This window comes from Oreochromis aureus, linkage group 11 (genome assembly GCF_013358895.1).
Source record: "Oreochromis aureus strain Israel breed Guangdong linkage group 11, ZZ_aureus, whole genome shotgun sequence".
Lineage (NCBI taxonomy): Eukaryota > Metazoa > Chordata > Actinopteri > Cichliformes > Cichlidae > Oreochromis > Oreochromis aureus.
Window position 1 is genome coordinate 27833691 of NC_052952.1, and position 13554 is coordinate 27847244.

General features: G+C 36.5%; 2 protein-coding genes across 2 annotated transcripts; both read left to right on the plus strand.

Annotated features, from left to right (window-relative positions):
- The first annotated feature begins 942 nt into the window (after window positions 1-942).
- On the plus strand, window positions 943-5853 carry etfb (electron transfer flavoprotein subunit beta). The gene is made up of 7 exons (XM_031740699.2): window positions 943-1099; window positions 2516-2674; window positions 2975-3133; window positions 3254-3316; window positions 3890-4048; window positions 4245-4456; window positions 5211-5853. Exons 1-6 carry the CDS (start codon window positions 1046-1048, stop codon window positions 4413-4415), a joined length of 765 nt encoding a protein of 254 aa, XP_031596559.1. The 5' UTR covers window positions 943-1045; the 3' UTR covers window positions 4416-4456; window positions 5211-5853.
- Window positions 5854-6806: 953 nt separating this feature from the next.
- Window positions 6807-12369, plus strand: vsig10l (V-set and immunoglobulin domain containing 10 like). The gene is made up of 12 exons (XM_039619241.1): window positions 6807-6999; window positions 7255-7587; window positions 7873-8151; window positions 8262-8522; window positions 8722-8964; window positions 9069-9347; window positions 10640-10732; window positions 11156-11380; window positions 11481-11600; window positions 11698-11738; window positions 11955-12041; window positions 12131-12369. The coding sequence occupies exons 1-12, from the start codon at window positions 6927-6929 to the stop codon at window positions 12203-12205; spliced, it is 2109 nt and encodes a 702-aa protein (XP_039475175.1). The 5' UTR covers window positions 6807-6926; the 3' UTR covers window positions 12206-12369.
- The last annotated feature ends 1185 nt before the right edge of the window (window positions 12370-13554 follow it).

Sequence of the window (13554 nt, forward strand, 5' to 3'; positions counted from 1 at the left end):
TTCCACCTGGTCTCCTGTAAACGCAATATATCTACCTTCCTTCTCTTCATTATATCGGCCAGCTCTTTCGCTTTCACAATCACACACTCACCTCATTCCCCCTATCTTTCTCTCTTGTTGGCTCTGAACATGCCTTCCCCTCTCCTGTTTCTTTGTCTCCGGCCACTAGTAGCACAGTTTCTATTGGCACCTTGATGGCAACAGCACCGGAGGATCTTGTTTTAAACCTGCATGTAAATAGCATTGTTAATGGTCCGCATGCTTGATTTGGTAAAAATTTTATGTTGGATGGCCTTCTTGATCTAACCCGACCCATTTTAGCCAGGGACTGGCACTAGGAGTACACTGACTTGTGGTCCCCAGTGCCCCCCCCCCAAGCCCACGGCTGGTTTAACAGAATATACAGTACATGTAATATAAAAATACAGTAAATAACATGACCTGTCAACACATTTCACACTTAGCTTGAACATTAAAAGAAATATGATTGCATGATTAAAACACTAATCTAAAAATAAAAAATAAAGTCATCATAAATCTCTTAAGTAATCGTTTGACACTCAATATGATCCTCATCATGTCACTCTGTTATTCATGACCTTTGCCCCATATAAGCGGAACTTTTCTTCTCTGGGTTTTGTTTATGACATAGATATGAGGAGCACCGTATGATTCGTATGTGGTTTACGGTAATTTACCTATTTTAAGCAAGTTGATCAATAAAACAATCATTACGATAGTATTGGAAGTGATATAAGACTCATTCACCAACAATCGCAGTAAGCTCGAACTGTTATTCAGTCAACGAAATTGCGGCGGCCGGCGACTTTTTGTTGAGTTTAGCAACCAACTTACACACATTACAGCCAATCGTAACCTACAACGCTGGATAATGCCAGCATTTCATTGGCTAGAGTGGGGGGCGGTCACTTCAGTCCCTCCTCTGGTTTCACCCTGAAATAATTCCGACTGCTTCTTGAGTGAAGGTTCATTGCGGTGACTGTGTAACGCTAGCTGTCTGTTTTATTTAAACGTTTCAGCTACAATGTCTGGCCGTGTTCTCGTCGGAGTTAAGCGTGTCATTGACTATGCAGTTAAGGTAATATCTTAAGTCAAATTACCTATTTTCTTTCGCGCTTTTAAAGGTATTTTTCTTTGCTCACATATTTGACTTTCTGTGCTCTGCTAGCTAATGTTAGCCTAAAATCGTCGGTTGTGGAAAACCAGAGCAACACCACACCACTGACCGGTCATATTATTTTGACAGATAAGTTGTTTGTCTCTAGCCAAATTAATGTATTCACTTATTTAATGCACAATACTGAGAAGCTGAGTTTGTGTTTAGCAGGGCAGCAAACAACTTCTTGCAAGTTGTATAACATGTCTGTTTGAACCTCTGGAATGACTTCCATGCAAATTGGGCAGTGACTTTCGCAGATTTTAAAGTAGTTTGTAAGACAGGCGTGTATGTTGCAGGAACCGGTATTCAAATGGGAATATTCTTTTACTTTTTAACATTACCCTTTAGTTGAGGGACAGCACCATAATCAATAAGCAATACTAGCTGGTGTATGTTGCAGCAAGAACAGTCCTGCCTCAGCTGCTCTCAGCAGGATCTGCACAGTGCCGAAACGACTGTGATTACAATATCCTCAGCGGTCTGATAGGTAGAGGTGTCAGTACTTAGTCAGAGCATCGGCTTTATTTATTTATTTTTTCCCATTTTAAATTGTGTGCAGTTTGGGGAAATGCCCACGCGTGCTTGTAATTTCAGATTAAGTGTTCTCATGTTATTTTATATTTTATCACTCGTGTTTTATATGACTGACTGATTACTGCAAGAATTGAATTTTTAACTGGCAAGTGTTCTGTATAAGTGAAGTTGCATTATATTGACTTTATGGCAAGGTCCATTCACAGAAACGTTAAAGCCACTAGGTTTTCTTATTTTTTTTCTTAAATTAAAAAAAAACCAAAAAACATTAATTAAATGTTTTTTATTGTCATACAATGACAGTAAAAAACATTAATATACTGCAAGTATCCTGGCCACACTTGAGGAAGACCTTTTCCTCAACACCCTCTCTAGTCCATTGAGATGTATATACTTTTTCAGAATTTGGCATGGAAGTCGCAGCAGCTCCAAAAGTGTGCAATGTGCTGCTGGAAGTCGCAACAGCACATTACACCTTAACCACATTAAGGCCTTATTACCCAGTGCCAGCACCAGTGCTACCTTTGTGACTTTCCAAAAGAGTAGAAGTGATTGTAGTAGCACATCAATTCCAGTGGTGTTAGAATTGATCATTACAGACCAATTTTTAAAAAAAGATAAGATTAGTTAAAGGTTTTCTGCCAGCTACATTAAATCTGTTTAAATATCCATCACTGGATGTATTTACCCTTTTAACACCTCGTATTGGCTCAGTTCATTTCTAAGTTTCTGTCATTGTGTTTGTTTCTTTAATTTAGCTCCCCTGTAGTGACCCTGTGTTATTGTTTTGTTTCTCCACAGATCCGTGTGAAGCCAGACAACACTGGCGTGGTGACAGATGGCGTTAAGCACTCAATGAACCCCTTCTGTGAGATTGCTGTGGAGGAGGCGGTCAAGCTGAAGGAGAAGAAGCTTATTAAGGAGGTTGTGGCTGTCAGCTGTGGGCCACAGCAGTCGCAGGTGAATGAGCTGGGGCGAGACAGTAATTTAGCAAGTTAACTGATTTTTGGAGTTCTTTGGAGCTGCTGCAAGTTGATACATATATACTTTTTTTCAGGTGTATTATTTTACATGTAAAATAATTTTTGAAATCCCATGCATATAACCTGTCAGACTCACTGTAAGCAGAAAGTGATTATTATGATGTTTACATAAATGTATTTTTAATATGTTTAAGGTTATCAACAATTATAATTTCAGGGTTGTCATCAAACATCAAGCCAAAGAAAAGTTCTCTTACATGTGTTTTTTCTAACTCAGGAGACCATCCGTACTGCCCTTGCCATGGGGGCTGACCGTGGCATTCATGTGGACGTGAGTGGGAAAGACTATGAAAACCTGGGACCCCTTCAGGTCTCTAAGATCCTGGCAGCTCTTGCCAAACAGGAGGATGCTCAGCTTATTCTCCTTGGCAAACAGGTTAAAGATTTCAGATAGTTTATTTTCCTCACACTCTCTCAAATTGCATTCTTAGTTTCCATACTCTAAAGAATACTTGCACTGCTGTTAAGTAATTAAGGACTTGTGTTTATTTCATAGGCCATCGATGATGATTGCAATCAGACTGGCCAGATGACAGCAGCTTTACTGGACTGGCCTCAGGTAAGACTACCTTAAATAGTAGCGCTGAGATATTTGACCCTATAATTATGTAGGTATTAGTTTATTTTCTTTCTTTTGTTCTCTTTTTTTGTAGATTAAGTTTCTATGTTTTCTGTTTCTTCATCTGTGTTGTATAACAGTAATGATAAGAGGATATGTTCCTGTTCCCAATAGCCTTCACTAACCTTATCAAAGTTGGTTAAAGCTAGTTTGAGTCAGTAAGATCTACAGTAATCTTGCACATATCAACAAAGCCAAAGTCAAAGGCTGCCTGGATAGATGGAGTGAAGTTCTTCTTTGGCTGGCCAAAACAGAGCACTTTAATCTTATTTACAGTGTCCAGGTTGGGCACTTGGATAGACAGATATTGTAATGTAAATGGCAAAAATTATTTCTAAATTTGGGTTACATACATGACTCCTGTAGTCAAGATTATTTGTGGTTGTAGTTACACTAGCAAACCAGCAGATGGCATTAACTGAAAATAGAGGAACGGTTCCCAGGGGAGATCCTACTGTGTATTTTTTTTTATTTATTTATTTTATGAAATTATACGGTATCTTCACATTGCAGGGTACCTTTGCATCAGAGGTGTCCTTGGAAGGAGACAAGATTAATCTGGTAAGAGAAATCGATGGTGGCCTGGAACATATTAAGATCAACACACCAGCAGTGATCACTGCAGACCTTCGACTCAACACCCCCAGATATGCCACACTACCCAATATCATGGTAAGCAGCTGGAAATGATGGTCAGAAACGCAAGATGCTAAAAAGTCATTAAGATCATGTTGCTGATTTCTGGGACAAGATTAGAGACAGGTTCTGACTATAATTGCTGGGTTTACGTTTAAGACTTAACCTGCTATGAAGTAGTTAAAAAGAGGAATAATTATTTTATTCACCCTTTGTGCATAACTTATTTTAGAAAGCCAAGAAGAAGAAGATTGCTACTGTGAAGCCTGCAGACTTGGGGGTGGACCTGACTTCACGGCTGGAGGTGTTGAAAGTGGAGGAGCCTCCACAGAGGGAGGCAGGGATGAAGGTGGAGACAGTGGAAGACCTAGTGGTCAAACTGAAAGAGGCAGGGAGGGTATAGAGGCTTAAGCACATAAGCTGGGAGTGCAGAACCTAACAGAGGTGAGTATCAGTGAATTAATAATTTTCATCAGAAAGTTAAGCAAAATTTTAAAGTTACATTTTTAAAGACATCAGGGTCATTTTCTCTGGCATGACTAAGCACCTTCTAGCTCACCTGCTATTTTCATATTCTTTCCCCTTGCCACTGTGCCTCAGCAACGTATGCTAGATCTCCTCAGCTTGTGATCCCATGTATTAGTATCGCTAGGTTTCATGCATTTATGAACTTTACACCTGTATCTATATCTTAAAAATCCCACAATTATATTTCTGTGCAAACTCTAAACTATATTTGTTTGAAAAAAGGTATGAGGTTTATATTAGTAATAAGTAATTATAACAGGCTTTTTTTTTTTTTTTAAAAAAAAGAAAAAGAGAAAAAAAAGAAATTAATAGAGTCTTTTTAATTTTAAGGTATTCTGGGAAAAGGAACAGTGCATCATTAATGAATTAGTAAAAGAAAATTGCATACCACAAATTAATTATCCACAATAGACCTATATCTACCTCTTGATTACAACTTTTTAAGAGTGCAGTAAAATTAACTCTTGTGATGAATGATAGAATTGTTTGTGTAGAGCATTATTATCCTTTTTATAACAATCTCATTTTGAAGGGGGGAAAAAAGTCACATTTATTTTGTTATGGCAAATGATATTGTATGTCTTGTGGCGATTAAAGAAAAAGTAATTCAAGATGTTAATTGCTACTCTTGTTTTGAATTACCTATCTATGTTCTCTTCTCTCCTTGCAGGACTCTCTAATGAATAACGAGACTGAACTACATAAGCCCAACCACAGGACAAGCTTATGTGTTGGTCTAATCCATCTGTTTGAAACTGTGGCTCCTGAGGATATGCAGGGAGGTACTGATAGGAGTGGAGCAATGTTGAGACACACTGTCCTGCAGTCAGGCAAGCCCAAAAGGATCATCTTGTCTTGTCTATGCATTTAAACTCGCAGAGTAGTTCATTCGTTTCATTATATCGCAATGCTTTAAAAAGCGGTGTTCATGCAGTAATTTAAACCCAGAATCTTCCCATTACTCATGCTGTTGTTTGAACTGTACCCAAACTTCACCAGTTTGATGCATTTCAGCTGCTTCATCCTCATCTGTTAATTCTTGTATATCTGTAGTCACACATGTTAAGAGGTGCAATTTTTGTAAATGATGTATGTAAATACAGAACCACCCAACATGTTGATTTGAAAATGTCTGCTAGCATTAGTATCTTGACTACTGTGACTGAGTTCAAGGATTGACTAGACAGTGTCTCTCAGTATGAGCAGGGGAACGTGATCCTAAATTGGAATTTTACCGTAAGCGCCTAAGTTCTCTTTTGATTGTACAGAACATCACAATAACAATAAAGCAGCCAGTCTTTTTCATATCTACAGCTGTGTCTGGTCTCTTGGTGTTTCCTTTGAGTTTACAGTACCTTACATTTTATCCTTTAAATTTAGTCTGCAAGGCATTTTTTTTAAAACCTGTAAAATGGTAGCAGTAATAAGGCGTTTTGTACAGGATATAGTGGTGTAGTACCTGTGACAGGTTTTTGACTTAAAGCAAAAGGTTTAATCTCAAAGTAGTATTTTGAGTTTAATCTCAATTGTGGTCTTAATACTTGTTTGTTATTTTAATACTAGTAAAAGCGTGAGTCTTGGGCCATGTGTGTTTCATCTGAAATGTATTATTAGAGCACCTGTGAAAAGAAAAATGGAATCCAGTTTTCAGGAGTTTCAGCATTGTTTGTTTTGAATAAAACAGCAAAAAACTGCCCGCTCCTTTATAAAAATAAGAACAGACTGAGAATTATAAAAGAAACCTGTGAATAAACCTTGAAAATGTGGATTTTTTTTTTTTTACACTTTACAGCATAATTTCAAGATTATATCCTAGTTGTTATAGCGCTTTATTACAAATTTATTCATTTGATTTATTTATTCCGAACTACAAATGTCACCTTTTTTTAGGTCTTGGTCTCCATACAAGAAGCCTGGTGGTTTTTAGCATAGGCATAGGTAAAAAAACAAACAAAAAACTGGGTACTGTATGAACACGTACTTTCCTCCATTAGCATACATCATTGACTGCGAAGATGAGGGTATCAGCACTATGGTGACGCAGGTAAAGTAGTTACTTCAACGTTCTCTCCACCTCTTCTTTATTTAATACACCTGGTATATTTATACCAGGTGTATTAACGAAAAGTTGATATGTCGTGTTATTTTATCAGCAAGCAAATACAAATAAAGAGGCTGTTGTGTAAGGGGCGTAAGGGGCGTGGCCTCACATGCACAATCGAGTTAGTACAGGTGGGATACTCACGCGCCTGGCTGACCGCTGGAGCTTCCGCTGATACAGAAGTTACCGCTTTAGGACTTTACCAAGACTGTTTTGTTTTTCGTCTGTGCTTTTGTACTGGAAATACAAACGTCTGCTATTTTTTTTTTTTTTTTTTAACAAAAAATGCCTTGTGTAAAGGAATTCAAGAGATTAAGCTCGTTTTTTCTGGCCATTTTATCATTTTTCACTTTCCAAGGTGAGAATAAAGCGTATTTACTTGTTATGACACTGATTTGTGTGATTTTGTTTTTTAGTACTAGAAATTTTGCGTCATTTTTAGGTTTAGAAAAAGAGGGCTTTGTTGTGCGTTTCTGTAACGACAGCATTGTTCCCGATTGTAAGATTAAACGACAGTAATTCTGTTTATTTGGCATTATTTTGATGTTAGCGGACTTATTGCGTGACCTTGCAATTTCCTCTCTGACTCAGTTACTTGGCTACATCCTCACAGGTGCCCGCTGTGAACTGCTGGTTTTTCCTGCTGGTCCCAGTCTGGTGAATGCTTTAGCTGGCGAAAACGTGACTCTGGCTGTGTCCTTCAGTGGTGCCTCTGACCCAGTTGTTAGCTGGTTTAAGGGGGTTTTAAGTATTGCTGTATGGACTATAAACTCCAGTGCTGATCCATCTGTAGCTGCAATTTTCAGTAGTGTAATCAAGTTAGAGAAACAAAGTGCATCCCTCACCTTTTTTAATGTTCCACTTAACTACACCGGTGACTACACCATCGAAATGGTTAAACCTGGAATGAGAAAAGCCTCAACTACTTTCACTCTGAAAATATTTGGTGAGTGGGCATATCTGGCTGGAAGACTTGCTGTTGTTGATGGCTTAGATAAAATGTTAAATATAACTCTTTAAATATTAAACAACTGTTTGAATATTTGAGACAAACCATAAATAAAAAAAAAAAAAAAAAAAATGAAATCTGACATTTGAGAAGTTATGCAGTTTATCTTTTATATGTACCTGCCATCTTAATAAGACTGATGCATTAGAAAGGAAAGGCAGTATACTAGAGTAGATATAATCATCTAGTAGTTCTTCTTTCCTTTCATGTTTTTATTTACAGAATACATCCAGAGCTTGACTCTGAGCTCACAGCCGGGTCTTATCAAAGAGGGAACTGAGAACTTCACCCTGCAGCATAGCATGCTCCAAGGAGTGTTTGAGCAACAAATCTGGTTCTTCAATGGTATTGAAATAAAAAACAGCTCACACTATTTAGTGAAGACACAAGCAAATAGTCTTGTGATCCTCAGGCCAAACCAAAATGACACAGGAGAGTACGCTGTGTTACTGACAAACCCCTTCAGAAATGCGACGGCATCTCAAAACGTCTCTGTGCGGTGTAAGTTTAACAATTTAAAAACTACAGCTTAAAGTCTTCTTTATTTATATACTTATAAGTCTCTTTATTTATGTCACTGTTTTCTTATACCTTTCCATGGTATGTTATAGATGGACCCGATGAGCCTACACTTGAGGTCCATCCAATTCAGTCTTTTTATTTAGCAGGAGACTCTCTGAACCTCTCCTGTCAGGCTAATGGATTCCCACAGCCAGTCGCTGAGTGGGTCTTTGGTGGGAAGATCATTTCCCAAAAAGGAGTCCTGAATCTAGCAAATGTACAAACCAGTCAAGGAGGTGTTTACACATGCAGGCTGGTCAATGAAGATACAAAAGAAAGCCGGCAAAAGAACATGAACTTAACTGTTTATGGTATGTGGAAAAGTAGACATTATATCTTTTAGATCATGTTTTATGTGAAATTGTTCTCAATCTGGATTGAGAATTATAGTTTATTTTGTCATGGTTTGCTGTATATAGTACATAGTACTCATCTAATGCTGTTTACATTTATAAAATATTTAAATGTGCACCCAGACATTAATAACAGATTCATTGTATCTTGGGACAGAGCGGCCGGTGGGCAACCCTGAGTGCTCGGTGCAGTCAGTGAATGCCATCAACCTGCAGTATCACTGTGGATGGGTAGGGGGAACCCCACAGGCCCAGCTGTCTTTTCCAGAGCTAAGCAACTCCAGTAGTGGAGCAGGGAACTTCAGCTTAACCGTCAACGCATCAGATAGTCTAAATGGGAAAACAATCCAGTGCATGGCAGAACACCCTGTTGAACAGAATAAGTGCAATATCACTGCAAGCAAGTTTTCAATTTTTAACTCATAACAAATCCACATAATGTATGGATAATGTGCTTTATTGACTTTGGCAGTTGAGTCTAAACAAGCACCTTGTGTTCTCCAGGTAGTCCCGTAGCATTCCTTCCAATTATGAGAAACACAGTTGACTCTGGGGGCAAAATAGTGGTGACAATCTGCTGTTTCAGTAAGGCCTCACCTAAAGCTGTCGTGTCATGGTTCAGTGGCAATGAGACTGTCATCAACGGGTCCATATACCAGATCAGCAGTAACACCTCACAGCTTATGATTCGTCATTACAACGTCAGCAACTTTCTTCTCCAAAACTACACCTGCACATGCAGGAACCCTCTGGGCAGCAAGAAAAGAGAAATTCAGCTACAAGGTATAACTCTGTTGTTCAATTTAATTTTAGAGAAATGTATTTCTTACATTACCGTGTTTAACAGATGATGGAAGTTAATGGTTAAAATAATTTGTGAGAAAAAGGGTTGATTACTCAGATCTTTAAATGTACCTGTCTGACTATGTAAAAACACTCTGACAACTAAAAGTAATATTCGACATTCACATCTGCTAGGTAGGTAAAAGTATAAAATTGTATTCAGAAAAATCTGTGTAAAGCAGTAACGGAAACATTAGTCAGATGAGTGAAAATGTAAGGACAAAAATCTACAGCTGGTTTTATAATTAAAAAAACAAACAAAAATAACCAACAGTTTCTAGTTTTAATCAGAATCAGAATACTTTATTGATCCCTGGGGGAAATTATTTCTTTGTTACAGTGCTCCATTATACACCAACATTAACAAAACAGACAACACGCTAACTAAGAATAGTCCAATATATATATATCTATATATATATATATATACATAAGTCACACAATAATAAATAGCAGGAAAGAAACATAAGTCACACAATAATAAATAGCGGGAAAGAAACATAAGTCACACAATAATAAATAGGTGGAAAGAACCGTGTAGTTGTGGCAGTAACCAGTATGTTAAGCAGATGCATTATACAGGGAGATGGCCACAGGCAGGAATGATTTCCTGTGACGTTCAGTGGTGCTTTTTGGTAATCTCAGTCTCTCACTGAACGTGCTCCTGTGACTGACCAGCATGTCATGGAGTGGGTGGGAGGTGTTATCCAACATTGTCTTTATTTTGGACAGCATCCGCCTCTCCGACACCACCTTGAGGGAGTCCAGCTCCATCCCAACAACATTACTGGCCTTACGGATCAGTTTATTGAGTCTGTTGGCATCTGCGACCCTTTTAAGTTCTCAGTTCTGAGGCAGTAATGTTTAGAAAGCAATACATAGTTTTCAAATCAAAGTTGAGGAAAAAGTGGTATGAAAGTAATTGTTATTTGCAGCTCCACTTAAGAACAAAATATTTAAACAGAATATTTTGACATTTTTGTGTCGACTCTAAAGTTAAATATGTGCACTGATTGTGTTGCCATTAAAATGTAAGGATTCTGCTGCTTTGGAGTGCTGCTCGCATTGCCTGAAACAAAGACACAATGGGCCCTCAGAAAAAGAGCTAAGTAATACCTGAGATTGTGATTTCCTTTCAGACAAAGCTCTTCAGTTTTGGTGTACCCTCGCCTCCCCCCTTCTTCTGCCCTTCCTTGATCTCCCCTACTCTCACAATCCCTCTCTCTTTCCAGGACCGTCCATCTCAGATTCCAGTTTGTTCCCTAACCAAAACGGAACCATCGTCACGTTGACCTGGGAGGTCCCATCTATGTCTGTTGTTACAGGTACTAAAATTAAGGGAAGGTCTTAAACGTGCTAGTTTGACTTATCTTCACAAGATTATCTCTAAAGAAAAAACACAGAGACTCACCCTTCTGGTTTTGATATTCCATAACGCATGTGAATGAATACTGCTAGTGTGAAAACAGAAACTCAAAATAGAAGATAGGGGTGTAAATAATGTGTTGTCTGTGAAACTACCATCTACATGGAGCTGTGTTTTGGGCAAAATATTTTAAAGATGAAACTACCGGTACTAGGAAAATCAAATGCCAGTTTTGGTTATGGCTAGTATCGGCTAGTTTATGTATATAAAATTAGTAAGCTCTAACATTGATCACTGAAATCGTGAGAAATCTGCTAGAATTGACTGGTTTCATCTGTGAATTGTGATGCTACAAAACAGAATTGTGTGTGATTTTGCAAAGGGTTCGACATCCAAATGAAAGGACCAGACCTTCTGAGCAAAAATGGCAATGGCCCTCTGACTAAAAGCAGCTCAAATGTATATCGCACAATCCAGCAGAAACCTGGTTCTGCCAGGAGTACGGATATCTTTTTCCTTGATCCCAAGCTGACCTACTGGTTTCAAGTCATCCCCAAAGCTCGTATGACCAATGGAGAGCCGTCTAAGATCCACAGAATTGGTCCAGGTATAGCACAGCTGTCTGTGTGAAACAGCTCTTATCTCATTGTTAGTGATGAGCCTACAGTAGTAACATTTTTGGTTACAGTCTGTCATGTTGATGGCAGGTGAAGGACTGAGTGGTCCTGCTATTGCTGGCATTGCAGCAGGAATCCCCTGCAGCCTTCTGTTCCTTCTTTTGCTGATTGGCCTCATCTACCTTGGTGTCTACTGCATCAGGAACAGAAGTAGTTGAATATACTAAATATAAATCCCATTTACACTGACTTATTTACTTTACTTACTGTGATGCTTTTTTTGGACTTATATGTTTGCTTTTTGTAGGTCATCAGCCAAGATATCCGGTTCCCAGACCAGTTGATAAGGTTTGAAATACACTAGCCAGCATAATTAATGTGCAGGAATTTATCTGGATAGTTTTACTGCTAGTTACAGTTAACTACTTACATTTACCCCACTGTACTCATATTGCATTTGTGTTGAAGCCTGGTTTATTTTAAAAAAAAAAACATTTTCACATTGCACAATGAATCATTGTTATATTTGATGATTACATTTTGTGCATGTCATGCCCTCCACAGGTAAAAAACAGCCAACCAAATATCACTGCGAATAACATGCTGAAAGGAGTGCTGAAGTCCCCCCCTGACTACAACAGGTTACAGAAGGTAGTCTTACTATAGCAAATAAATAGAGGTTGAGGTAACTGCTTCCATTTATCACAGAAAATAAGGGTTTTCTCTCTTTTTTTTTTTAGACTCTCTCTGAAAAATCAGTGTCTCTGCCCGCATTTATCCCTCCACCACCTACCAGACTTGCTACAACCGTCTAAGCTTTAAAAAAACAAAAAAACATTTGTATTGATGTGGATGGTAACCCGTTTTGTGTATTTATTTTGTATATTGTATATCTAAAATAAGGATCTCTATTCTTCTGTCATTCTGTGTGTCTGTTATAAGTGAGAACTGAGATTTCCACTTGTAAATGAATGTATGTGTGTGTATATATATATATATATATATATATATATATATATATATATATATATATATATATATATATATATATATATATATATATATATATATATATATATATATATATATATATATATATATATATATATATATATATATATATATATATATATATATATATATATATATATATATATATATATATATATATATATGTGTATATATATATGTATATATATATATATATATATATATATATATATATATATATATATATATATATATATATATATATATATATATATATATATATATATATATATATATATATATATATATATATATATATATATATATATATATATATATATATATATATATATATATATATATATATATATATATATATATATATATATATATATATATATATATATGTATATATATATATATGTATATATATATATATATGTGTATATATGTATATATATGTATATATATATATATATATATATATATATATATATATATATATATATATATATATATATATATATATATATATATATATATATATATATATATATATATATATATATATATTTTAATGTTTTTATTAGTTTGGTTAGCAGTTTGACCACTATTCCTGACCTTTCCACCTGACTCTTTTAAATTCAGGGGAATTCCTCTCTTTTAGGTAGCGGTTTTAAAAATTAAACGGTAAATTTTGAAACACAGGACAAGTTAATATCCTGTGTAGCAGTGCACTTTCGTAGGCCAGCATCATGGGCTTTTGCCCAGGTCTTTCTGTTGGCATAACATTATTTGAATTTGAAATTTTTAATAAAATTTTGATTTTGTTCATGTTTTTCTTGACTGTTTGTTTCCTACACTTTCTGGGGAATCTAATGTCATGAAAAATCACTTTCTATTAAGATTCTTAGCAGTTCTTAAAATGATGTTAGAGATGAACTACAAACATGGCATATTACACTGTATGGTTATTTATTTGGGAAAAATTAGGCCAAAATGCAGAAGCAGTCCTGTGAAAAGCCAACTATACCCTTACTGCTCTCATAGAAATTAAGAGAGCACTATTAACTGATCATCAGCAAGTGTGACCACCTCTATAAATGTTTAAATTAATTACACTACAGTTAGAAAAAGAGTGAAGAAGGAAGTATCGCTTCCTTGGAAGAGCTGA